General features: G+C 39.8%; 2 protein-coding genes and 1 non-coding gene across 7 annotated transcripts in view; 1 reads left to right on the forward strand and 2 right to left on the reverse strand.

Annotated features, from left to right (window-relative positions):
• Positions 1-2,039: 2,039 nt before the first annotated feature.
• On the reverse strand, positions 2,040-3,297 carry LOC107982027 (importin subunit alpha-5-like). 2 transcript variants are annotated; one of them, XM_031923399.2, is made up of 3 exons: positions 2,807-3,297; positions 2,420-2,680; positions 2,040-2,308 (listed from the first exon to the last, which is right to left on the reverse strand). In XM_031923399.2, the coding sequence occupies exons 2-3, from the start codon at positions 2,544-2,546 to the stop codon at positions 2,121-2,123; spliced, it is 315 nt and encodes a 104-aa protein (XP_031779259.1). In that variant the 5' UTR covers positions 2,547-2,680; positions 2,807-3,297; the 3' UTR covers positions 2,040-2,120. The 2 variants fall into 2 exon arrangements, with proteins under 2 accessions (XP_031779259.1, XP_031779260.1); XM_031923400.2 differs by having other exon boundaries at positions 2,865-3,249.
• Positions 3,298-4,537: 1,240 nt separating this feature from the next.
• TRNAK-UUU lies at positions 4,538-4,610 on the reverse strand. The gene has a single exon. It is a non-coding gene; the product is annotated as a tRNA-Lys (tRNA).
• Positions 4,611-16,049: 11,439 nt separating this feature from the next.
• LOC100115129 overlaps positions 16,050-26,297 on the forward strand; it is a 213,927-nt gene continuing 203,679 nt past the window's right edge. For 3 of the 4 annotated variants that reach the window (XM_031923721.1, XM_031923723.1, XM_031923719.1), the window contains exon 1: positions 16,050-16,154. In XM_031923721.1, the coding sequence (XP_031779581.1) occupies positions 16,134-16,154 (21 nt within the window). In that variant the 5' untranslated portion in view covers positions 16,050-16,133. The remainder of the gene's footprint in view (positions 16,155-26,297) is intronic. The other variant, XM_031923722.2, reaches the window with a different exon arrangement.

A 26,297-nucleotide genomic window follows, 5' to 3' on the forward strand; every position in this document is an offset into this window, starting at 1 on the left:
CCACAGCAGCAGAACCAAGCTCAATAACAGGCAGCTGGAGGTATTTTTTCCTTTATTATTTAATAATAATTTAATATTTGGTCTTTTTCTTTTTTATTAATAATTATGAAATGTTGTTTTGCAGGACCTGATAGAAGGAACCGTAGAGGTGGACGAAACTTGACTACCACTACGACATGACTACCGTTTCCCTACAATCCCCCAGTATATCCAAATCATCTGCGTAGCCTAGTATCTGCGTTGTTTCATTAAGCGTTGCGCCCAGCTGGCTAACCTGCATTTTTCTAACGGCATACTCTAACGTTAAGTTGAACAGCACCGTAGAGAGTACATCCCCTTGTTTTAAACCATCGCGTATCATGAAGGGTTCTGATACATTACCGCCTACTCAGACCTTTCCCGTGCTTCCGTTCAGACATATTTGAATTAATCTCACGAGTTTTTTCGGTACACCGAGAAGTACTAGAATTTGATACAATTGCTTCGCTTAATAGAGTCGTACGCTTTTTTAAAATCTATAAATAGTTGGTGTATGGTTTCGCAAAATTCCCACTCTTTCTCTAACAACTGTCTTATGGTAAACATTTGATCGCTCGTTGATCTGTTGCACCGAAATCCGCACTGATAATCTCCTACTATATCTTCCCCCTTTTTAAAAATCGGTATAATGATAGATTCCTTCCAATTTTCGGGTATTGTTTCATTTTTCCAGATGGCACATACTAGTTTATAGATTTTGAAAGTGAGCTCGACGCCCCCATATTTGAGTAACTCAGCTAGTATAGAGTCATTTCCCGAAGCTTTGTTGTTTTTTAGTTTTTTAATCGCGACCTCTACTTCTTGGTAGCTCGGTTCCTCCACGTGGGGTTCAGCAGTGTGAATTTCGTCCCCTAATTCTTCGCTATTTTCGTGCACGTTTAATAATTTATCAAAATAATTTTTCCACAGCGCAGTAATTCGTTGTCATTTGTTACGAGGTCCCCGTTTTCGTCCTTCATCAATTGCGCTCTACTCCTAAAACCCTTTCTGATGGCGTTAATCCCTCTGTACATTTCGCGGGGGTTATTTTCCTTACTGTTAGTTTCTATTCTCCTAATAAGATTCTTTTGATACTCCCGCTTCTTATTTCTGTAGATCGCGCTCGTCTGTTTCCTTACGTTAGAATACTCTTCTACGGTCCTATCGCTTTTATTTTGTAAGCTATCTAATTTAGCCTTTTTGCGCCTTTCAAACCAGAGTTCGCACTCTTCGTCAAACCATGGTTTGCTCGTTGGCTTTTTCTTTTTACCCAGTACTTTGTTCGCGGCCTCTTTTACCGTTTATTCGATGTCCCCCCATAAGCTATTCGGTTCGTCATTCCCCTCCGGCGATGTGTTTGCTTCTTCAAGTGCCTGAAACCTGTTATTAATTTCAAAAAGTCATTTTAAAGTGACAATGAGAACTCGTTGGCTTATTGTTGCAGTTTTTGTCAAAACTTAGTTTTAGTATTTTGAAATATTATTCAGTTCTTATTTTATTGTAGCTGGGAAAACCCAAGAACAGACGCCGTGCCGAGTCCGTCGCCGAACTCGGCAGCGCATCAGCTCGTTTTATAATGATAAGCTTCTCGGAGACGTGGTTTGTTTGCTTACGAAAAATACGTGCGACAAACACGGCAATTAGGGATTAAGAAGGAGCGCACACTTCGCTGAGTGCGCGCTTTTTATGATACACATGTGGGCGGCGGGGAATATTAAGAAGGGTCCGTCCGCTCACGCTTCGACCTCGTCGTCACGTACCTGAATATCGGCAGCGTCCCTTTTGCGATTAGCCGTAGGACCGCGTCACCGAGGTATTACAATACCCTCAGCGGAGGATAGCAGTTAGTTCTGTCCGAATCGAGCAAGCGAGCAGTTGTCCAGTCGAACGCTTCACTGACATCTGACTACGCTGTCATACTTGTACTAATTTCTTGTTTCTTTTTGTATTAATAAATATATTCAACGTGAGAAGTTATACCCTGCAAGAGAAAAAAATTTAACTAGGTAATATACAACGAGTGACTTTATCATAGCATATCTTTATTTATGATCTTACATGTAGGAAACAAAATATGCAGTATATACAGAATGTCTAAAACTTTATTTGCTGTACAGCCCACTCACGATATCTACAGTGGGAAATTGAAACTGTTGTCCATGAGAATCAACTGATGGAGCAATTTTTGATTCCTCCTCTTCCGAGCCAAAGTAACGCTCAATGATGTCGAAGGCTTTCAAGTAAATTTCGAAATTTTGATGAGATTGTAAAAATTCTATTTTATCTAGGCCTGCAAAAATATTAAAGATTTCAGCATCATCAATAATAATCTTAATTTTTAATATTCTGTAGGAAAACAATTGCAAACAAAAAAATAATAGAATAAGAAAGAAATGATTACCGAAAAAACATTGTTCAATAAGAACGCAGTATGGATTAACACCATTGTGATGGACTGCATCTTGTTCTCGAAGGCGTGAAATATTTTCTAAACCATTCAATGCCATTTGAATAATCGTTGCGTCCATTACTTTTAACAATTCGCATAATGGAAGAATACAATTTTGATCTGCTAAGTATCGAATCTGATCTGCTGTTTCTCCACTTGTGGCATTGGTTATAGCCCAGGCAGCTTCTTTAAGAGTTTTGAACTCAGCTCCACCTAGAAATAATAATATTATTATTATTTTATTATTATAATAATAATAGAAATAATAATAAGTAGTTTAGTAAAAAATAATCAGGTTCACACTGGTCTCTGCCAACACATATGTAAACTGATTCTCACACTCGGTTTTTCAGATCAAATCTGTGAATGTCGCATGTGTATTACAAATGCTACCAACAGTATATAAATAATGCCCATGACAGACTTGAACTCGTTCTCGATATTGGACAGCCTTCCGTCAAAGTTGGGATTGGTGGCTATTCTCAAGCCTGGATGGGGCATGAGGAAGCAGGAGATATTCGAGAAGCACGAGGCTATGCGTTTCCTGAAATTCTGCAGTTCCGGATACTGCATGTCCGAGATCTCGAGGCGCCTCTTCAAGATCTTGTGGCCACCTTCGGCATCGTAGGCCGCCTCGTAGGGATAGCTCTAGTCTGTGGAGGAACTGCAACCTCTGTGTAAGGGCGTGCTGCCAAACTTCTTGAGCGCGAGCCTTCCGTACTAGGTGAACAGCTGCAGGTGTTGCAGATCGTCCTCTTGGAAGCGGTCTGCTATCTTATCAGCTTTGGTCGTTCCATATGTACTTACGGCTGCAAGCCGTGAAATGAGTAAAAAAAACTCGAGCACTCGTGCTCCGCGCACGCCGCATGGTATTTACTCGCATCATCTGATTAACAATTAACCTAACCTGATAAGACATGGTGCGGCCGTTCAAACCGTTAAGTGTACAGCGATCAAGCTTCTTTACGTCTATAATAATTAATTAAATATAATCAAGTATATACTACTTTGTTGTTATTGTTGTTGTTGTAATAATTAAAATAATCTATGTATACCTATAGCTATGACTGACTGAAAGAGAAAAAAAGAATCGGAGAGGTAAACAATTAATTTATTTCGCAAAATTAATTTTCAACCTTAATTATTTTACAAACGAGCAATTTTCTTAACAAAATAATATGGTAATTAGATAGATATTACGAAAATCTTTGAAATTATATAATCATACATAAACATCAACAACAGATCGAATAAAACTCTAAAAAAAATTAACTTTTAAAAAAGTAAAAGGTTAGGCGAGTTTAATATATTCCGCAACAAAATAACCGATAAAAAAGAAATGAGATCAATCAAATAAAGTCAAGTTTATTATATTGAATCATAATGAAGCAACAAATTTTTTTGGTCAATAAAGATCTTACTTAACTTAAAGTTAAGTTATATATAATGATGAATTAGGAACAACTCTCAAGATACTTACTACGTAACTTGCCATGCCCATTCATGGTACTTATGGTGTTTTTATGACGTTCTAATACCTACATAGAAAGAAAATTTTAGTTGTTTACCAATAACCAAAATAAAACAGTCATGTCCAAAATAATATGCTACTTTAGTTCTGCTTTTTAGGGTAAAAAAGTGGCTATTAAAGTTAAACCGTGAATAAATGTATTCATAAAAACTAATATATAATATCACTAATCACTATTATAAAATTGGCGATTACACGTATACTTGACAAAACAGCATTAATTATTTAAAAACCGCCCAAAATATACTATTGAAATATTATTTGTATTTTAGCTGTTTAATACAGAAATGATAAAATATTTTTGAATAGTGATTGATAATTATTCATCGGTTGTTCAAAATATCTCTTAAAACTTTCAATTTTAAAAGTTCTTAACAATATTTCTTCGCCAACGATCAAACCCGAATACGATATAAACTATAATTTATTAATTTCTTTGACGTAAAAAATTATTTGCAAAACGATTTTGCATCATATTAAAGTTAAATATTTGACATTAATTTCATGTATTTTTGTGAAAATATGAGACAAAAGAATGACGCCCGAACAGGGACTTGAACCCTGGACCCTCAGATTAAAAGTCTGATGCTCTACCGACTGAGCTATCCGGGCCAACGATTTAGCGACTTTATCAGTAATTGATAATGCGATAAGCTCATCAACAGCTGTCTGATGATGCGATGGTGTGAACAAGTACTGATGGTAATCAAAGATAAGATGCCACTTTTATGGTACAGCTATTGATTTTAAATTTTAATGTTATTAAAAATGTTTAAGTATTATTGAAGATACAAATTATGATGCTAGATTATTCAAGGTTGTTGGCAAAGTAAATAACAACCTACATATTATACGGGGTTTATACGAAAGTCATAAATTTTTATCAATATAAAAATATTTCCAGTCAATACAATAAAAGTCTACGAATAATAACTTTTTCGTAGTCTTTTATTATAGATACTTTAGTAAATAATAAATACAGTACAATGATCTGGCCAAATATTTAGCGATTCTAAACTATGTATCGCTAATGAAAATGTTACGCGGGACTGCTGAAATCAGATAACATTGTCACTGTGATAAGCTAGAATTATTGATATTATGAACATTTTTTACACAACCTGATGGTTACTTTATGTTTTTGAAATAGCAAAGAATCTATGACCTTAGAAACAGTGATTGTTGGAAATTCTTCCATTCGTTCATATCAACTTTTAATCGAAATCTTTTTTTAAATAATTCTATATTTTACAGTAGCAATAGGTAAAATTAAATTCAATGAATTAAGTACTAAATTTAGTGAGAAATAAATTGGATGTCTGACTAATGGAGCATTGACTCTCATATGTTGATGTGATTACAACGAAGAGTTGACTAGCCATGCAATAGAAAACTCTTTTTATTGAAAATTTTCTAAAATAAGAATGAATTATAGATAAATTTTTTATTTGAAAAGCGTATCTATCTTGCCACAATTTCTTCATCGCATGCAGATGGAGAACTGTTTCCAATCCGTAGCCAATTGGGACAGTTATGTGCAGCAGCAGATCGGTCACGAAATGAAAATCCTTAGAGAAGGAGTTAATAATCCGAAAAACCTCGTTTGTTGCCAATTTCTAACAGCATGCTACATCGCCCACAGCAAGGTAAGCGACGCTTCCTACTTTTACCCCTTGTTGTTGTAAATTTAATGGATTTTAATCACATTTTAATCTTTTTTATTAATCTAATTTGTTTTTTATGATTTTTCGCAGTTAATGCACTTTTGCCAATCATTACCCGAGAGGTATGATAGGAAATTGATGCTATCGTGAACGCGGGTCGGATTCATTTTCTGCATGAACATGGGACTAACTTCTTTAACGAGCCCGTTTCATTTGAACGATCCTGCTACCCTCTTCGAGAGAAGGGAATACTTTTTCCGATCGATTGACAACAAAGGAGAAAAGTACGTGAAGGCGATTTACGAGAACGATAGAATAGCGACAAATGACGCGCTATTTGTTAGGACTCGTAGGAGTGATAAGGGTAACAGCTCTCGAAGAAGCTAACAACATCCGAAAATTTAACCCGGAAACTTTCGTAGCAGCGAAACAAGAAATAATGCGCAAAGACATGTCGATGAGGATGGAAAAAGAAATTGCCTAGGAAAAAGCGAGGCTAGAGAAGGTCTATAGAAAAAGGCTCCAAGCAAAATTAGATCAGATGGAAAAAGACAAATTGGCAAAATCGTTTGATGAGATTTCTAATCCTGATATGATTGTTCAGCATACAGGTCAGTGTACTACTATCTCTAATATAACTTACGTAGACAATTTTTTCTATCTATAATATTTAATTTTTTTTACGACAATAGCTAAGAAACCACGTCTAACATCAGCATTGCCATCGTCGACTTCATCGAACGCTGTGGGACTTGGTTTACCAAGCTAGTCAAGGTTTCATCATATTCTATCATCGGATTCTGACGACAGCGACAAGGAATGTGACGAAAATTATAAGAAAAATGAGGCATCTTTGGCGCAGCTAGAAGATAATGATGAAGATAAAGGAAAAGATAAAACCTATTCTTTAGAGGAAAAGCAAAAAATTGTATCATGTCTAGCAACGCTCTTGAACAAAGGTGAATCTGTAAAAAAATCTGAACTTGGATCCATTGTGAAAGAAAAGTCAAAGACAAAACAGTCAAAGATCATCAAAATCCTTACTAAGTGCAACAACAAAAATTGCAAAACTTTCAGTAAATATTCTAGTGACCAGGTTCGGCATTTCTATAACGGACGCAAAAATAATTAAAAAACTTTTTAACAACTAAATTAAGAAAGTTGTTTTTTTTTAATTTTTCTTCCTTCCTTTTTATATAACTAAATTTGACGGGTATATATAGCTTTTTTATAATCTTATTGAAAAAACCGCTGCCAATTCTTTGCCACGTAACTTTCTTTATAATTATGTATGTGGCGGTCCTCTCCTACCACCACATGCGGCCCGACGCGCGGCCTAGCGGAGGACCACGACGGACTGTAGTCTGAATCGACTTATTTTGGACAAAAAGCAATAGCGCTTAGTAGAATAGGTCTACAAAAAAATAATCGGGGTGCTTTTTGAAGGTCTGATGATGTACTTTTATGGAAAAATAAGGAAAAACTGTTTCCTATATGGAAAAGCCTTTGAAAATCCCGCTTGAACCATGTTTTTTTTTTGACATTTATTAACTATTTCTCCTCAAACATAAGTACTGGATGTTAGGACAAAAATGTATACCAGATTATTGAAGTAGAGAAAAAAACTTTTAATTTTGCCAGTATTAAAATTTTTCTGGGTGCTACAGAATCCGGTTTGCAATCATTTAAAGTTGATTGTTTTTCTAAAAACAAGATTTTTAACCTTTTCAGTTTGTTTCTCTTAAGGATTTGGTGAAAAGGGAACCAGGGCGATATTACATTGTAGGTTATCAAATTTAGAGAATCAAACGTATACGAAGTGAGAAATGTACTAGTCTTCGCAGCAGGACTGCAAATGTACTTTATAGTCTTCGACGCAAGAGTTCAAAATATAGTATAGTCTTCGCGGCAAAACTGAAATGAATTAGTCTTCGACGCAAATTCAAATGCGTCTTCGTTGAGTGCAAAGTTCTAATCTACAAGGATACATTTAATTGTGACTTTTTTGATAAATTTTTATAATTTTTTGATTTAGTGATTTTGATGCGTAAATCGCCGCCATTTTCTTATTTTTCCAACTTAATCGCAACTTTGACAGAGATGTTAAAAATCTTAGGTGAAGTAATCATTGATCAACTAGTAAATATAGGATAGGTAAAATATAATACCAATAAAGAAAATATAATAAGAATAATAGTATCGTACGATATTTTATGACACAGCGTGCGTAAATCGAGATTTAGCGAGTGCATTTTTGCAGGAGCGTGCGGTAAATCGAGGTTTACGCCACCGCGTGTCATAAAGTAATAATGTTTATCTGCAAACGTTTCGCGCATATTAAAAAAGTCACGTCGTCTAGTTTACGCAAAAAAATTAAAGCGCCATGAAAGGCACCGCAATATTAGCGCGTCGAGGAGCCCGAAATCCAGCGGGAAGAACCAAGAAAACCCGATAGCCGCTTGCAGCGTGTTAGTCTAGACGCTGAGCACTTTTCGTCGGACTTGAATGGCCAGTAGATCACCAAGGTTTTTTCTATGTATTTTTGCCTCCTGAACATGAATTTCGAGGGTGGAATGCCCAAAAGTGGTCAGGTAATTTGTTATTAACAAATTAATTGTTAATATTTAACAAAATTATGTTTTATTTCATGTATTTCAACCTAAAAACAGTTTTTTAGATTCTTTATATGATTCTAAATCGAAAATATTCCTATAAGATTTTCTGAAAAAGGCTTTGTTTTCGCGGAAAAGAGTACTAAAATCCGGTCAAAATCGCAATTTTTCTCTCAATTTCATCAAACTTGATCAATTTTTACTCAAAAACAAAGCCATTTTTAGAAAATCTTACAAGAACATTTTCGATTTAGAATCATATAAAGAATCTAAAAAAATATTTTCTGGTTTAAAATAATATAATTTTGTTAAATATTAACAATTAATTTGTTAATAACAAATTACCTGACCACTTTTGGGCATTCCAACCTCGATATTCGTGTTCAGGAGGAAAAACTACATAGGGATGAAAAAGGCTTTGTTTTCGAGTAAAAGAGTACTAAAATCCGGTGAAAATCGCAATTTGTTCTCACTTTTGCGCAAAACTTGTACCGATAAGTAAGTCCTGTAATTTTTTAAAACTCTCACATTCATACCTGCACACATACATTCATACCTTTATACACTTATCATTCATACAAGCATATTCTAATGCGCGCGCTGCGCCGCTACTCCTTCTCTCGCGCCGCTGCGCTCGCCGCTCGCTATATACAGCTATATACAGTGTATTGCGCGCTCTCCCCGCTTTCTCGCTGCTGCCGCTCGCTGGCTCGTGGCGCTGCTGGTGTTATGCTGCTGTGACTGCTGAGACTTCCTGACTTAGACGCATGCGCACTACATGAGCCAATCACAAAACGTCTATCTTGGCTTCACAACATCCGGTCATGACTTTTTTATATAGGGAAGTTCATCTCTTAGTGATATACTTTCAATTTCCATTCGAGCACCCATAAGAAATTGTCAGCGATAAACCCAAATATTCAGATGGGTGTTCGAATGGAAATTAAAAGTATGAATTTAATATTAAATATTGTGTTATTGTTGTAAAAGAAATGTGCATTCAAGAGATCAGATCGTTACGTACATTAGTTTTTGAATAATAGCAGCCAGAAATTTTGAAGAACAGGCATCAAAATGAGAATTTCTTCTGACTTTTAAAAGTGAAAATTTTTATTATTGCATCAACTCTGTTCATCCTACAATAAAGCTTTCATTTAATGAATAATGATGATAGTTATTGACTTTTAATAATGATATTTTAAGTATTCATAAAAGACAGTAATATTCTTCTCAGTAAACAATAATAACCCGATGATTATTAGATTAAAAATTAGTAGAACTTTTTGTCCAAAAACTGATTTTTGACATACCAAATTTTATTAATTGGCTTTTTTAAAAATCGGATCACTATGAAATTTTATTCTGGAACAAATGCAAACATTATCCGTAAGAATTTTGGTTTTAGTTGAAAAGGAGTGCGCAAGAGACCTTTGCAAGTAAGCCCAATTTTTAATTATTTTTTGGAATAATTCAAGTAATATACTATATATATGGCTCAAAATTTACGAATCTTCCTCATTTTTTGTACCGAATATGAGTACAAAATTTAAGAAAATGTGACTACGATATAAAAAATTTAGAAATTTCACCAGAATCCCATCTTAAAAATACGCTAGTTTTGCTTAGTTTTAGGGCAGTAAAAGTGCGTAAAATACGCGCTTTTCAGGGCAGTTCATTCGGCATTTCTCGACCAGTGGCTTGCAAACAGGGAAAGTTTCTACCATGATATAAAAGTTGAAGGCAGCTACCCTGGTAGAAATTTCTTCAACCAAATTGCCAATTCACCAATTATTCGTTAATTTTTTTTACCAATATACTTGGCAAAAGTCTGGCGAATGAAGAGGAACGGTTGGCGAATTCGATATTTATGTTATATTTATATTCCGGTTGTAGTTTATGTTAGCAATATAGTTTAGTTTTCAAGTTACAAGGTCGTAGATGACGATGTCTGGGAAGTTAACTTCTGTTTTTTGTGCGTCAATGTAAATATCGGTCATGCGTTGTAAAAATGTAATGAACGACTATTATGAGAACGTAACCTCAAAAGTATACCCTGAAATTCTGTATATTCATTGAGCAATAAATGCTGAAATCCGTGACAAAATACGGTGGCAAACCGATTCTTAAAGGATTTTCAAAAGGATGGGAAAGTTTTCCGTATTTTTCCAAGTAATGGTAAATAAGTGGGGGAAATTTCTACCAGAGATATGTGTCAATGAATTGGTAGCAGTTTTTTACGAAATATTCCAAAATTTCTGTTGCACCGCTTTCTCAAAAGAAACAAAATGAGGAGCGAGTAAACATTCAATATAGATCGCAATACAGAAATAGAAGCTTGTATATAGCATTATTCAAAAGTAGTTTTAGTGCCGAAAGGTACACGACAAGAAATCAGAACACTACGATCCGGTCATTGAGTTTAAGGGGTACTTTAAGTTTACGATCAGTCTGAAATATTTTGTTTGATACAGGGCAATAGTTCTTAAATATTTAAAATATAATATAGCTAGAAGGTCCTCCAATGCCTCTTAGGAACATTTTAAGATAAGTATGAATACAGCAAGGAAATATTAATCAAGAAAAACTTTACACATACAAAACTAATGTTTTAAATCAAAATAATTATAACAATTACTGCAACAAGTAATTGATAGTTTATTAAATTTAACTATAACTTTATTACGACCTTTTGTAAATAAGAAATTCATGCATCAATTGCAAATATATGCGTTCATTCATCACTGACTCGCACTCATCAAGTTAGATTAAAATCAATGAAAAACACGTTCTAATTTTAACTCTTCTCCAAGAATGAAGATTTTAAAACGCACGTAATCGGACTCGAAATTTTTCTGCGCCATTTGTGACTAGGATACAACTCTGCACAGTAAAAGCCACTGGCCGGTTATTTTCTCGTATTTTGGCCACGAAGCCTGCGTTCCTCGCAGATTATTAAGTGCGCAAGAGAGTTTCGTCGTGCCTCGCGTCGTGTCATTTAATATTTAAAACGCATTTTTCACGTCTCTGCAGACGAGATCTGCGGAGCGTCAGCGGTGCAATGATGCGCACCGGTTACTTGCAAGCTGTTCCTGTATGAGTTGGCGGAGTTTAAGTGACTACATTTCTTGTGCTGTTGCGATTGTGTTTTGCTCTTATATTTAAACTTTTTTCGTTGTAAGGCGCCAAAAAGAAATTAGAATGACTAACCAATTCTATTTCCACTTCTGAGCTGCTGCTTTTCGTTCGGCGAAGAAAATATTTCCTCGCTTGTGGAGTTGCTCTCCGTATATTTTTAGGGACACGATGCGCCACGAACAGGTTTTCCATTTGCCAGGCAGAAATTTTCACAGGTCCAAATTTTCATGTACATATGAAAAGTCTATTGCATAACTTTGCAGACTGATTTTTAATATTTATGATTATATTCACGCATACCCATACATATGGCTATATTATTTTTTTCCATAATTACGTATTTGTGAATTTAACATTTTTTTCGAATGCAAAGATTACAAGATAGAATTTAATAATTTTTTATTATGACGAATTCTATCTCTTTTAGCATTATATACATATATACGAAAGAAAATTAAACTTTTTATTTAGCAATTTATCATCAGGAGAGTTTTTTGAAATACTAATTGAATCGAATAAAAGTTTTGATAACAGAATAAATTATACTGTTATTTTTTGTGTTCAGTTAAATCAATAAAGCTTGTAGATCTTCGAACTTGATTTTTTGCGTTTGAAAGCTTATTTCAAATCTCACTAGTTTGACGAAAGGATGACGATAAAGGCAAAATAAAAATTAAAATCTCAATGCAAAAATAAAGAGAGCCTATGGAGAGTATCCACCACTCGCGTCAGTAAACCCACATTCCTTTCCCAAGTATAGCCAAAAGTAATAATCGACCCTATGCAACTCGGCCCACTGGAATCTACCTCTCCTCGGCGGGTGGAAGAGTACCAGGAATTTCACGCTGATACTTTTATTGCGAGCCGCGGCGCGTCGGATATATTTATATGCACGCGGCTCCTATATCGGGAACGAAATATTTCTGGGTGAATCTGAGCAAAGCTTGCTACTTTCTATACCTCATCCTCCTGCTCTCGAGTACTCTCTGTTGCGCATCGAAAATTTTCAGCACTTCGCAAGCGATTATCGCGAGACCGCTGATTAATCGGTTGCGTCGCATGTGTCAGGTTCGCTAATTTTCCCGTTTGTCGCAGCCAACCGCGCGTCAAACTTGCCAGTGGTTGAGCTTTCACAGCAGCCGATCTCAGCAGGAATAATATAATTTTAAATACCCGGGAAGGGGGCCAGTTTGCTTCGTAGAGTTTATTATTGCAAATGACTTCTGTGGGATGGAATCAGGATGAAACGCGTGATTCATACGGGGTATTGAATGATGCGGTGGTATTTTTAAGCGAAAATCTTGGTTAATTATAATATTAGATTATTACGAAAGGCTTGCGTTATTTTGGTTGCACCGAGAATCGACAGGCGTTGACACCTTGTGGCGAGCTTGGTGCTCCAAAGCCTCGCGGAAGGTAACAGTTACCGACTGGTGGTTTTAAGCTTTTAACCGGTGGAGTGTTTCTACGAGGATGAAGTTTTAACGATTCCTAACTGCTGGCAGCACTGGCTCTGAAAATTCGAAAGAGATGATGTATCATTATAAAAAGTATTGAGAAGGGAGTATTTTCTTGTATCAAAATTTAATTCACTGCAAAATTCAAAATTTTTCTAATTGTTCTAATTATAGCCAATAAAATATACAGAGTAACTTACTATACTGGTATAGCAATTTTTTATGAATGTATGTATAGTAAATTTTCACGCAAACATACTAAATTATTTGCATAGTTTGAGTTTGTCCCCCGATTAGGATAAAGTATAGTAATTTTTAGTGATAATTTTTTCTCCGTGTAGTGAAGTAGGACTGTATCAAATATAACGAATATAACAAATGAAAGTATTAATGAAATCGAACTCCTGTATATTAGCTGGTAATTATCCTAAGCAGATTCTGCGCAGGAACTCTCGGCAGAAACTATCTGGGCAGAAGTTACTTATTTTACTTGATTCTTAACTATTGTATTGTTACGTTTTGACTACTCTTTATTGAATAGACAGGAACGAAATGATTTGTGTAGTGTCAAAAACTGTAAAGAAGTACCCACCTAACATTCTCACTGTTAGTCAGTAAAAGAGAAACTTACCTTTTTCTTCTGGTGGATGATCTCGAACACTGCGGATTTGCTCGTTCGAAATAAGCTTTATCGTAAATAACTTCGAGTACGTTGAATATTATATGAAATACTAAACAGTCCATTTATTTAACTTTAATTTTACAGAAACAGATACTTTGTAAATTTTCGAATGATAGACATTTCGCGTGATATGGTTTGAATGTAATTGAGTGAGATCCATGACGTAGCGACTTTTGGCTGTACAAGTAAATATAGGTACACCAAATTGTCGAACCAGCGTTGTACGGAGCTTGAGATTCGCTACGAAGTGACTGTGCGCACAATACACAACTTATTTAAAACCTCGCATGACGTTTCCTAATGTCGATTCTCATTTCACTCATACAAGTAAGGTAGATCAAACGCATATAAAAAGTGATTAGATTGCATTTTAGGCTACGATGAGTGCTCAAAAAATATGAAGTTCAGCAGCTTCTAAGTCATTTAAATTTTAACAGATTTTTGTGTATTGTTAATAATATAGTTATACTCGTATGACGCAAAAGTAATTTTGTAATTTGCTCATCATTGAGCCGCCTTTTATTAATTATAACCCCTATTGATTTAAATTAATTGATTCCAATACTCGCATTGAATTATTGAATCTAGATGGAGACAAAAAACGACGTAAAGTTTGTCTTCTACATTTGTCGATCATAGTTTCAAGGCCTCAAATACTTATAAAAAAAATAACTTATAAAAAACGATCATTATTAACACTTTTTTTATGAGAATTTTCACAAAAAAATACAGCAAAAAGAGATTTGATTTAAGCTAAATTTGTAAAAATGATGCATTCAAAATTGATCATAAACACATTCATCTTCGCAACTATGTTAGAATTTAAACACTAACTTCAATCATTCGAGATTGGAATCGTAAATACTACGCTGAAACAGAAGCTGAATCCCGCGGCGAGCATCTGCACTCCTTTCGCAAATCGATTTTCCACTGTGCTACTACTGACAAAGTTTCAACAGCAGAGCCACTGACACAAAGAAACCGCAGGGATGCCGCTCCTCGCCGCGTGACTGCAAGCTCGCAAGTTGAGCGGGAGTAAGCAAGCGAGCGCACACTCCGACTACTTTTTCTCCGTAGCAGCGATGCGAGATGAGATTTTCTAGTATTATTGAATTAATGGATGACGCAGAGCTAAAGTACACCTAGCTTGATATCGCTGTTAAGACATTTGAAAAAATTAAGCCGGAATTTTGCCAAAATCGCTTACTTAATCCTATCCTAACACATTATGGAGTAATGCATAATATTTTGCTATATCCATGTAAAATAATAGAAATTTAAAATGCTGTCACTGAATAAGTAGAAAAACAATGCAGAGAGTTCAATCATCTAGATAGGGTAACATCGGAGCGAACCAGTCGTCTCTAGTCTCGAGAGTCTCGTTGGGAAAAAAATCTGGCCGACGCCCACCGTTCCAACTGCATATATATATATAGTTGGAACGGTGTGCGTCGGCCAGATTTTTTTGCATATATATATATATATATACACACACACATACACACACACACAAGCGAACCAACACGTGCGTCCAGGGATTCAACATTCAAAGATTCATACGTCAACATCGACGCAGTCACACATTACACATACACTCACAGCCACGCTCCAAACCTCTTTCGGCGCCTCTCTACACGTGCCCTTCCCTATCTCTCTCTCTCTCTCTCTCTCTCTCTCTCTCTCTCTCTCTCTCTCTCTCTCTCTCTCTCTCTCTCTCTCTCTCTCTCTCTCTCTCTCTCTCTCTCTCTCTCTCTCTCTCTTTCACGCAGATTCTCCTTCGGTCCTCCTTTCCCCCGGCAACGTGTCGGCAGCGGCGGCGCGACGCTCGGCCCTATACCGCACACACAGACACATACGCCGACGGCGGCGGCGCACCACCACCAACCCGATCTTCGCGCGCCAGCATTCAAATACAAGACAGAAGACAGGCAAAGAGCATCGCGCGGACGAAAGAAAGAAAGAGAGCGAGAGCCGGAGATCGGCGGGAGAGAAAGAGAGGCGAAGATTAAGGCTATTCTTAAAATAGGGCCTACGCGCGCGAGCGGACATGTGTGCGTGTGCGGGTATTCGCCGGCCGAGCGGAGAGCGAATGAACGACGCTGAGCGACGAAAGCGTTCGCGCACAAACCGACGCACACACACACAGACTCAGCAACACAGCCAAGAGAGAGAGAGGGAGAGAGAGAGAGAGAGAGAGAGAGAGAGAGAGAGAGAGAGAGAGAGAGAGAGAGAGAGATCGGAAACGCGCGACGTGCGTTCTCCGGGGTCGCCGGCTCTTCAGGGTCTGAGCCTCGTCCGAAACGGCTCCACGCGCGCGAAGCAGAAAGTGTGCGCGATATTATCGCGGCGCGCGACTTTCTCGACTCTCCTCCCGGGGAGGAGGAAACGCGCGCGACTCGCAATTTTCTTCGGCTTTATAGCCCTTCGGCGATCGGTCATTTTCTCTCTCCCTCTTCCTCTTGGGAAGAGCTTTGCGGAGTGCTTCTGCTGCTGCTGCGGCTCTCGGTGGTAGAGCTTGCGCGAATCGCTGCCGCTGCGGCTGAGGTGTTGATCGAAAGCGGAGTCTGGAGCAAGTTGTTGGCAACATGTCGTCCTTCAGGAATTACGTAAGTTTTCTCTGTGCGTGCTTCGTATTGTCCATTGTTGGCCCGTTGATTGATTGATCGACCGATCGACCGCGGACTGATTGCTCTAATTGGCCGTTATTCGAGCGATTTTTAAGTCAACGAGGAGTTATCGCGCGGAGTAACTACTATGCTTTATCTGCTTGCTGTGTGTTAATCGATCGAGGAAAATAGTGCTGTGCCTTTGGAAGGGGGTCATGAGGTGTACTGCTGCTGCTGCAAGCCTGGTATGCTCCGTGTATAGCTCGATCGATCGATCTATTTTCGAAGCTTCCAAATTGCAAGCTTCGTTCTCTGGAATGAGCAAAAATAGGATACTTCTTTACTGCTAAAACATTGTAACGAATCGATTCTCAACTTTGTCGGTCTATTGTTAAAACCCGAAAGCCCAACGAAAGGGCTAGGCATCAACCGGACTATCTCGGGTTTCACCGCCGACTCGTCTTCGCCGTATCAATCAAACGTCTAACAATACATCTGCACTCTGCCGTTCGTAAAAAACTTAAGCACTCACGTTTCGTGACTGCCGCAGTCATCGAACCCGCGGCCGCGATATTGCAACATCGTTGCAGCAGCTATTTCCATTAAGATCGGCGCGCTCGAGTTGGTAAAACCGCAGCTGAGAGCGGCCGGCGTGGCGCGTCGTAGCGTTGTTTACAAAACAGCGTTATTTAGGGTCCCCACATCGGCGCTGCAGGCTAAGCGCACACACGAAACACCCACGTCGCGTGCGTATGCGCGGAGGAGGAGTAGGATTCGCCGGATGCTAGCGCTTCGCGATGACGGCGCCCGCGCGGCTCGGTGCTTTTTTTTGAAAAGCTCTTTCAGGTATTAGTACAGCTGAAAGCCGTAGTTCTTATGGGGAGTGTATCTTTGAAAAAGTTTCGACCGTTTTCTTTCACCATGAGTCACGCAATATCAGCTCTAAAGAACAAATGCAGTCGTCGAAACTTCGAAAGCTCCTTTCTCAAAACTTACGCCGCCGCCATCCGTAGCCGTCAGCTTCCTCAAATCAATACATCTAATTGTTTCATCAAACCAGCAGCATAAACATCCTCTTCCGCGGTATGGCTCGTGCATACGCTGTGGCGCGCGTGCAGCTCGTGTTCCCGCGATGATCGTCGGCGCGTGTAATGCGCATAAATTGCGCAGCTCGCGCGCGTGAAAAGCGTCGAGCGCGAAAGATGATCGCGTGCGAGCGGCTTTTTCCTCCCTCACTGCACCGCAGCGGCAGCTGCTGCTGCTCTCGAGAGTATCGATGTTCCCGGAGAAGGGAGAGAGTTGATGATTATCGTGTTGCGACGTAATCGCCGAGTATATAGCTCGCGATGAGAGCAACTTTTTTGAGGATGCAGAGCTTTTATGACTTTCGTCGTATTTTTAGGCGTTTTACGAGAGAGAGAGAGAGAGAGAGAGAGAGAGAGAGAGAGAGAGAGAGAGAGAGAGAGAGAGAGAGAGAGAGAGAGAGAGAGAGAGAGAGAGAGAGAGAGAGAGAGAGAGAGAGAGAGAGAGAGAGAGAGAGAGAGAGAGAGAGAGAGAGAGAGAGAGCTAAATCGTGCGTTTAAAGCCGTCTCCTTTATAGTTTGAATATTCCGATAGTCTCTTCTATTTTTCTTGAACACAGCTTAAACGACTTCATTTACAAAAAAGCGAAGCGTGTCACGCGTACTCGCGCGAAACACAAATCGAGAGGCAAAAGCAGCGACACGCGCATCAGCAGTTCCTCTTTAGCCGTGCATGGGCTGTGGACATAGGTAGTAGGCCGGTGTCAGCGCGAACAGGCTGCCGGCGCACGCAGGTAGGCGAAAAGCTCGCGTCATCGATGCAGCGGCTGGGGCTATTTATTCGTATGGAGAGAGCCGGGTGAAAGAGATCGAGAGGAGTCGGCTTGTACAGCAGAATTAGCCCGGCCTTTCCCGGACATCGTCCGGTTACCGCAGTACGCGTGTTTCGCGTCTGCACAGCTCGCCTCTCCGCGCCTCGTCTATTCGCTTCTCCCTTTTTTTCTTCTTTGTCCTTTCCATCTTCTCTTTATTCGCCGAGCGCGCACGCTGCTTCGTTATTATGCGCCTGAAATGGATACTTTTTGCCCGCGCCGCGGCGCACTGCACGAGTTTTTGTTTTTCAGCGAAAAGCCCGGACGGCGGGAGAGATACGCGCGACAAAGTTTCATAATGGGTTTTTTATGGGGGCTTCTTTAATAAGAAAGATGGAATTTTCAAAGCGCGAGCGAGAATGAATTGCGTTTTTAAACTTTAATCTTCGGCGTGTACGCGCGTGCGAGCTCGCATGGGCTTCCGAAGCGTGTGATGTCAAAGTTGTAATTTACAGCGTGGGAATTTTTCATTTATTTTGTGATTCTGTAACGCAACAGCGCGCGCTTGTTTTGATACCAAAAGTATGCATACTGATTCTGATTGATCTTGATTGTGACATGCAAGCGCATAACTCTCCGCCCACATCCATGTCGTCCTTTTTCCATGAGGTAGGAAGTTTAATTAACAACGAGGAAGTCTCTCAAAACGAGAACCTCTGAGCTTGCTCTTGGACGTACAACAGTTAGAAACTGAAAATCATGTGTCTCGCGCCTTAGTCGCAAGGAGACACCCAGGGACTCGCCTTGTGCGCACCGGAGTATCGGATTCCCAATAAACGCGCAACATCGCTTTCCGCGCTCGCGATTCGGTCCGCGTGTTTATACACGAGTCGCACGCCAGCCTGCAGGACGACTTTCGCGGGTATCGTGGCGAAATTAACGATTCGATGCGCCCGAGCAAGACATTCACTCGGATTTTTACGCACTTTTTCCGTGTATCCCAGGCACGACTGTCTCTCTCGCGAACAGCTGTGCGAACGTAATCTAGATGGACGAAAATAGAGCGGCGGTATAAAGCAGCGATGCTCGCGCTTGACCTCTATGGGCTTGTTCGCGATTCTCGAAGTTTGTTGGATACTATCAACATGTTCTTCTAAATCTCGAAACAAAAACGCCGGAGCATTTGACGATATAATCGGCTTAGTTATTATTTCAATTTTGACTTTTGCCCTGCGAGTGGTATGATTTATTTTCCACACGAGAAAGAAGATAAATCGAAGCGAGTAAAGCACCAATTATACATACGAGACACCAATCATCCCCGCCATACGACGCATCGGACGCAAAAATATCGAAACTCTAAACGATCCAATTAGCCAGCAAACCTACGCCGGCCGCCGCGCGACGTACAAATTTATTCGATAAAACCGCGCGCATCACGTGAAAAATCGCGTATGCAGCCTGCGTCCGCTCGGCGCAATTTTCTCGGCCGTGCTCGCCATAACACTCGTATTTCATATTAATTGGCATTATTTGCGTTTCCCAGAGGGAGGATTGCTCACGGCGATGCCTCAATTATTGCATAACGAGAGAGGAGGCTGCTGTTGCCGAATTTTTGGAGAATTGAATCGCGCTCTGTTCCAACTCAATCAGAGCATCAAAGTATTTATGAGCGAAAAAGAGGAGTACGGCGCAGTACCAAGGGAATAGAGGAGCGGGAGGCAGTCAGCGTCGGGAACAGGCGGATTTAATGGGCTTTTGAATATTTTACGGCTGGGCTTGGATCTTTAATTGAAGGTCCGTTGCTCCTTTTCATACGGCGCGTCTCTTGAGTTCTTCTGAATCCTTTTTATGCAATTGATGTAGTTGCTGCGATATAATAGAAATTAATATCGTTTCGTAAAATGCGAATCAATATCTGACGTTCATAGTCCGTGTTCACTCATAAGAAGAACAGATAATGCCTGATGATTCTTTCAAGCCTATTTCAAAACGTATATCGCTGTAATCAAAGATTATCTTAAAATTAATTTGTGCATTTTTCACTACACGTCGGTGTTAATCTGGCCTTGTAAACATACGAATCAGAGCTGCGGCTCTGAAAAAAGGCTCACGAGAACTGCCGACCGCCGAGATAGAGAGAAGGAATGAACCAAGCGCGAAAGTAGCAGAGCGTGCTGCACTTTGCTGTCTCTATATTTAAACGCGGACGTTCTTCTACTCTTTCGTCATAGCGCGTTTCTTTTTCACTTCTTTAGATCGGAATCGGTTGAAGTCGGACTTTTTACGTCAGAAGTCGGCGCGTTATAACTAAAAATGTTGTATTGTTTGTGTAATATTCGGATGTAAAAACCACACGTGCTTGCGTTTTTTTTTATATGATAATAATTTTTCACTTTAGTTTGAGGTAAAAATAATAATGGTTCTTTTTTTGCACAGATGTAATATTTTAACATACAGTCGCAGTGAAATACAGCTGCGCACGTAATATTTTAATTAAATCTGATATTGCACAAATGCGTTGTCGCGATAATTATCTAATTTTGCAAGTACAGCTCATATACATTTACGTATATTAAATTACTCGCTCGCAGGCGTTTGTTTCTAATGATTCCATTAAAATAAACTTTTGAGACTTTGAGCACATCAACAAAATCAAGCTATTTTTTCACAATCAATCAGCCCGCGTCAACTTCGATTCCAGCCATTACCGTAAATTCGATCTCGTGCGGAATTTTCTTTTCTGTACACCGCTCAGCGACAGGCTCACAAATTCCATACGCATTGTCGAACAATTCGTCCCAAACTACCCCACATTCGTTCCTCGCTCGATTGTTCGAACGCCCTCGAACTTGGCGTACAAAAAGACGCGCGCGCACCATAAAGAGAATTTATGTAGTTATACGAGAGACGAGAGAGAAAAAGCTTGCGGAATATCCGAGCTTTCGCGCGCAGGGCTTGATAGATTTTTTTCATCTCAATCAAACTGCGCGATTTCACCCTCGATTTATTCCGAATTAACGAACGATCCAAGAACGAACGAGCGATCGCGGTAGTTTTGCGATAAATTCGCTCGCGATTCGCCCAGACATTTCCGCGCGACGAAATAAAATGTGCCGTTGCGTATAGGAACGGGCGAGAGAGAGAGAGAGAGAGAGAGAGAGAGAGAGAGAGAGAGAGAGAGAGAGAGAGAGAGAGAGAGAGAGACAGATTGATTGATTCGCGCACGTATTTCGTGCGTTCGAGCTCTGGAGATCCAAGCCAATTTCGCGCGCGAGCCGAGGCTCCTCCGGTGCCGCTGATTGACCCACTGTTTGGTGTCGATGAACCGGAGAGATGATATTCCCCAACCTAATGCACGCGCGTCATCCGTCTGTGTGTGCCTGTATGCATATTGATGCCAGATCCGCGCAGGTTCGAACTTTATTTCTTTCCTCGCGATTTTAGATTGTCCCTGTGCGCGACGCTCTCTATGAATTTTAGATTTTTGCATATAAATGGATGAAGTTTGAATTATATCATACAACGTCCCGGCATTTAATGTCTCATAATACAATGACTTTTATTTTTCAAGGTGTATATTTTTATTCTAGACTGTAAAATTTTCAATACATCAATGCTGAAAATCGATCGAAAATTACGAAGTTATACAATACCTTTCTTCATCTCGTACTTCTATAAATTACGCGCTCTGATTAAATAAAATAAAGCTTGCAATAATAAACGAGTTGCATCAGACTGACGTAAGCCTCGTCTACCGCGCGTATTTCGATCCGGCGACGGAAATATTCTCTGCTGTATGTTTAAACGCGAGCGGCGCGTGCGAGCAGAACGGGACTATTGTTCGCCAGGGGATTAGCAGCAGCGCCAGCCAATCAGAGCTGCTGACGACCATCTTGACGATCCGTCTGTCAGTCGAGCAAAGATCTTGTACAAATAATCAGCTCTGGACAGCGGATGTATCTTTAGCTATGCTTGAGCCGGATGAAATGCACTATTCATATCTGTCGATCTACCTTATGTATCAATTATCTACCTTATGTATCAATCCCCATAGGTTTGAGTTTCAGTGCTTGTAGCTTTTCTGTTAATAGGAAATAAATCTATTCGAAAGCTTTTCATCGATTGGGGCACAGTACCTATATTAATGATGTCTGTATCGGTTTTTTATTGTAAAGTCGATTTGTAAGCAACTCTGTATCATAATACTTGAAGTTTCATTTCAGTGTTATAATAGTGTCGTAAAAATAAATCATCAATTAATATTGATTCACATACAATGGAATTATCAAACGTCTGCCTTGAACTGCAATAAAGACTGATGTCACAATTTGTTCAATAAGCAACAATAACAGAGTTTGGTCGAATCACCAATGACGCGAAACGATTTGCTCCATCGAGAATACGTTGTTACGCGATGATTGGTTTTCATGAGCGATTGTGAATTTATGACACCCTTTACGCCTGCTGTTTCTAATTGTTTTATGGGACGTACAATAAGTACTGATGAAAAGCAGTTTCAACGGTATTACATAGCGCATCGAACTGGCAAAATGGCAAAAGTAATAAAAGAGGGACTCTACAAAAAAACTTTTTTAATAAGCAGAATTACTTCTTTTTTTTTAATTTTGATAAGAATTTTCCAATTTTATAAATTTTGTATAACAATTTATTTTCGACAGAGGTTAGCTTCAATTGAAGCCTTGTTCGTTTTTTCTATAGATAATATTATAATGTCATAGAACAGATAGAATGTTTTCGAAATTTTTAGGATTAGGATCATTTCGATAAATAGTACAATTCTAACCTACTTTTTATGCAGACCTCGAAAGCCAATTTCTGAAGCCAATTTCTTCAGACGTAAAAGTGACCAACGCCTTCGATTGTTTATTTCAGTGAAATGGCTATGATATCGCTGTTCGAGTTATTTACCTTCTGCGCATATAGCCATACTTTTGGAGCCTTGCCAGAGATGGCAAACGTTTTTCCTCGCTCTCGACAATGATGTAGCGCGAGAGAGGATTTCGCGCTGCTGACATATGTACGCGTGGAAAATTATCAGGAAGTTCGAATCTTTTTGCAACGGAGAGGCGAGAGAAAACATCTCTTTTTTTGACAATCATAGATTTTCTTTAATTTTGAAGTTTTTATGACTAGTGGCAGGTCAATGACACCGGTATTTTTAAACAGTGTAAAGTATTCTGGAAGCTATACATAGAATAGAATCACTCTCTACTACAATAAAGAAATGCGATGATCATTCTATTGATTTTCTGATTCTCGTTTAGTCACTGCGGATGCGCAAATTACTATTGTCGTAAGATTACTTACAAATCAAAATTTGTATTTTTAAAATTTATTCTAAAAAACCATCGAAATAAAGCATTTTTGCACTGGCTTGACTCGCCCCACTCACACTACTCATATACTCTATATGTCTGGTCAACGAAGATAGGTAGTGCATAAGTTAACTTTCTCGTTCCCCTTGTCATTAATCTGCAATTCCATGTGCATAATATTGTGGCATGCAGTGATTCTCCAAACCTTTAATTAGCTTCATAGAGCTTTCATTGATATACGATAAAAGAGAATACGCGTATCTTAAAATATAAAACCCGATACGCAGTCAAATAAACACAAGTATAACAATCAGAATTTAAAATCAGAACATTGATGATCTCGCTGTACAATTTGTCAGCCGACTTTTCGGGCAGCATCCACTAAATTTACCTCTTCGGAATAGTGTACAAATGCGCATTTTCGCGCAGCGTCAACTCTCGCGCGCGACGAGCTTGCTGTGGTAGGGCGACGCGATGGCGCTGCCTCCGTCGCATCATAAATTATAATAATAATCCGAGCATATAGAGCTCGGCTCTCTCTCTCTATCTCTCTCTCTCACTCGGGCGCGCGCGTACACGTTTCCTGCGCGGATTAACCTCGCCGCTGCTCCCGGCGTCTTCAATTAGCCGCTTGTGCAGTGCTTCTCTCTCTCTCTCTCTCTCTCTCTCTCTCTCTCTCTCTCTCTCTCGTTAATCGTTTCGCGCTAATAATCGGTTGCACTAGGCGCCGGGCGCGTCGTTAGCGCCTGTTAAGGGTCTGCTTTTTTCCGGGGATGCAATTGCACGCGCGCGGGGGCTTTATAAATAGAATCAGCGCGAGGAGGGAAGGGACTAATTGATGGAGCTTTTACGATGATTGTTGCGCGCGCTGTATCATTTGCGCGCGCGAGATTGATTGGGCTTCTTTGGGATTGGCGCGCCGCGCGCGCACGTTCTTTATTTATCAAGGCCGAGGAGAACGTGCGCTAGCGCCGATATGAAACTTGATGCAATAATTATCGGAGGGGGAGGGAACCGCGCGGTTTTTTGTAGTTTTCCAAATCGAATGCGTAGTCGCGGTGAAATTGAGCGTTTTATTTTATTCTCGGACAGGATACATTCGTTGCGGTTTAATGCGCCGCGTATACTTGCCAAACGTATATTTATCATGCGGTTTTCAAATGATTCCTATCTCTGTGATGGCTTTTTTTGAATTTTTGATCGATGGCTTTTCTGTAAAAAACGTTGTGATCAAAATATTCCATGGATTCGCGTTGAGAGCATTCCTTCGTTCGCGATTCAGATGCAATGCAAGTAGGAAAGACCTATCGAGCTCAGCACGAGCAGCTTTCAGAGTTTGCATCGTTAAGAAGAACATCTCTCTTCGGTCTCATACCCCTATAAACGTTTACGCGCTTTTCCATAATGGGGCAACTCTCTCTCTCTCTCTCTCTCTCTCTCTGTCTCTCTCTCTGTCTCTCTCTCTCTCTCTCTCTCTCTCTCTCTCTCTCTCAAAGTCTCCCACGCCTCTGTGCCTCCCGACTATAGGCATTATCGTAATCGTCGGCGGCATTAACGCTGGCTGCCTGCTCGCATCCGTTGCCGTACTGTGTCGTTTTAACGCTGTTTGCACGCTAATACGCCTGAAAAGCCGATTCGAATTTCGCCTATACTCGCAAGTGCGAAGCTCCCTGATTATCCCCTGTAAAAGAGCAGATGTGGGGCTGTGTGGGAGGGAGGCTTTTGTGTGCGGGCGAATTAAAATTTGGCGGGTTAATTTGAGCCAAGGGCTACTGCAAGCTCGAGCATCGGCAATGAGAATTAGCTTCGGTTGTTCACGCGCACTTTGCGCTGCTCTGATTGTACTCGGCAGGATGGTTGGGTTAGCCCTGGATTGATGCTGATTAGAACTGCAGATGTAGTCGAGAGGAACGATTAGTTTTTGATGCTACGTTGAAATTCAAGTTGCACGGAATTTCGCGAATAATTCCTGTTCTGCTCCACTTTAGTTTTGCGCAGCAAATCTTTTGAGACTTTGTCTTTTTCGCCGTGGTCTATATTTATTAATGGCGGGCGTGACGAGGAGCTCGGTTTATCCTACGACGGTTGTAAACAGTCAGTTTTATGGGCGGTAAAGCAATATCGGAAAGATTTCGTGGCTTTTTCGCTCAGCTTTCAATTAGCAGCTTCGAGCAGCGTACACGTATACGTATAGCAACATTACAAAAATTTTCATTCACAATTTCCTGCTTTACTGATCTTGATGTGAAAAATATGTGCACAGTATTTTGAACAAATTTCTCTGAATGGTTCAACCCACCGAAAGGCCACTTTGCAATTATTCTGAGTACACCCGAGCGTTGTGTATGAAAGGGAAGGGAAGATTCAAAAGTTATATACAATATGAAAAGCACTCTTCGAATGTATGGTAGCCAAAGAATTGGCGCGCGCGCGCTGGCTGCAGCCGTCAATTCAGCAGCTCATACTCTTCGCTAGCTCCCCGATAAATCCCGAATTGCTATTTTCAGCGGCTGACCGAGTCGATTTTGCCGAATGGCTCTCTCTGAGCGCGGCGCACACCCCGCGCGCCATTTGTATCAATTTTGTCGAATGCGTTCGATTCGATCTACGAGAAAAGGGTACAGCAAAAAAAGGGTAACGAATTTTCTTCCCCACTTTGTCTCCCTCTCTCTCTCTCTCTCTCTCTCTCTCACTCACTCTCTCGGTCAGGTGGTTTGCTGGCATCGTCGTTGACGCATCCATTTACTCCTGTCGATCTTTTTCGAGCTATAAATTGAATTTCAAATATATTTACGGCCGAGGCAGGAAGCAGTTTTGTTGCGGCCACGAATTTCGATCGTGAAAAATAGAGTCACAGTTTATGTTTTTGCGAATAAAGTAGTTGGATATGATGTTTTCTATTAAAAACGGAAACAGTATTCTTTTTTCAAAACTGTTGGAACGATACGAAGTTTATTTTACAGCAATGCC

The sequence above is a fragment of the Nasonia vitripennis genome, chromosome 2, assembly GCF_009193385.2.
Source record: "Nasonia vitripennis strain AsymCx chromosome 2, Nvit_psr_1.1, whole genome shotgun sequence".
Taxonomy (NCBI): Eukaryota; Metazoa; Arthropoda; class Insecta; order Hymenoptera; family Pteromalidae; genus Nasonia; species Nasonia vitripennis.

What these genes read in the sequence shown, in the direction of transcription:
- LOC107982027 (XM_031923399.2), bottom strand. Translation starts at nt 2,546, where the DNA reads ATGGACGCAACGATTATTCAAATGGCATTGAATGGTTTAGAAAATATT. An exon ending in TATTGAACAATGTTTTTTCG is followed by an intron (nt 2,309 to 2,419) that starts GTAATCATTTCT and finishes ATATTTTTGCAG; the next exon opens with GCCTAGATAAAATAGAATTT.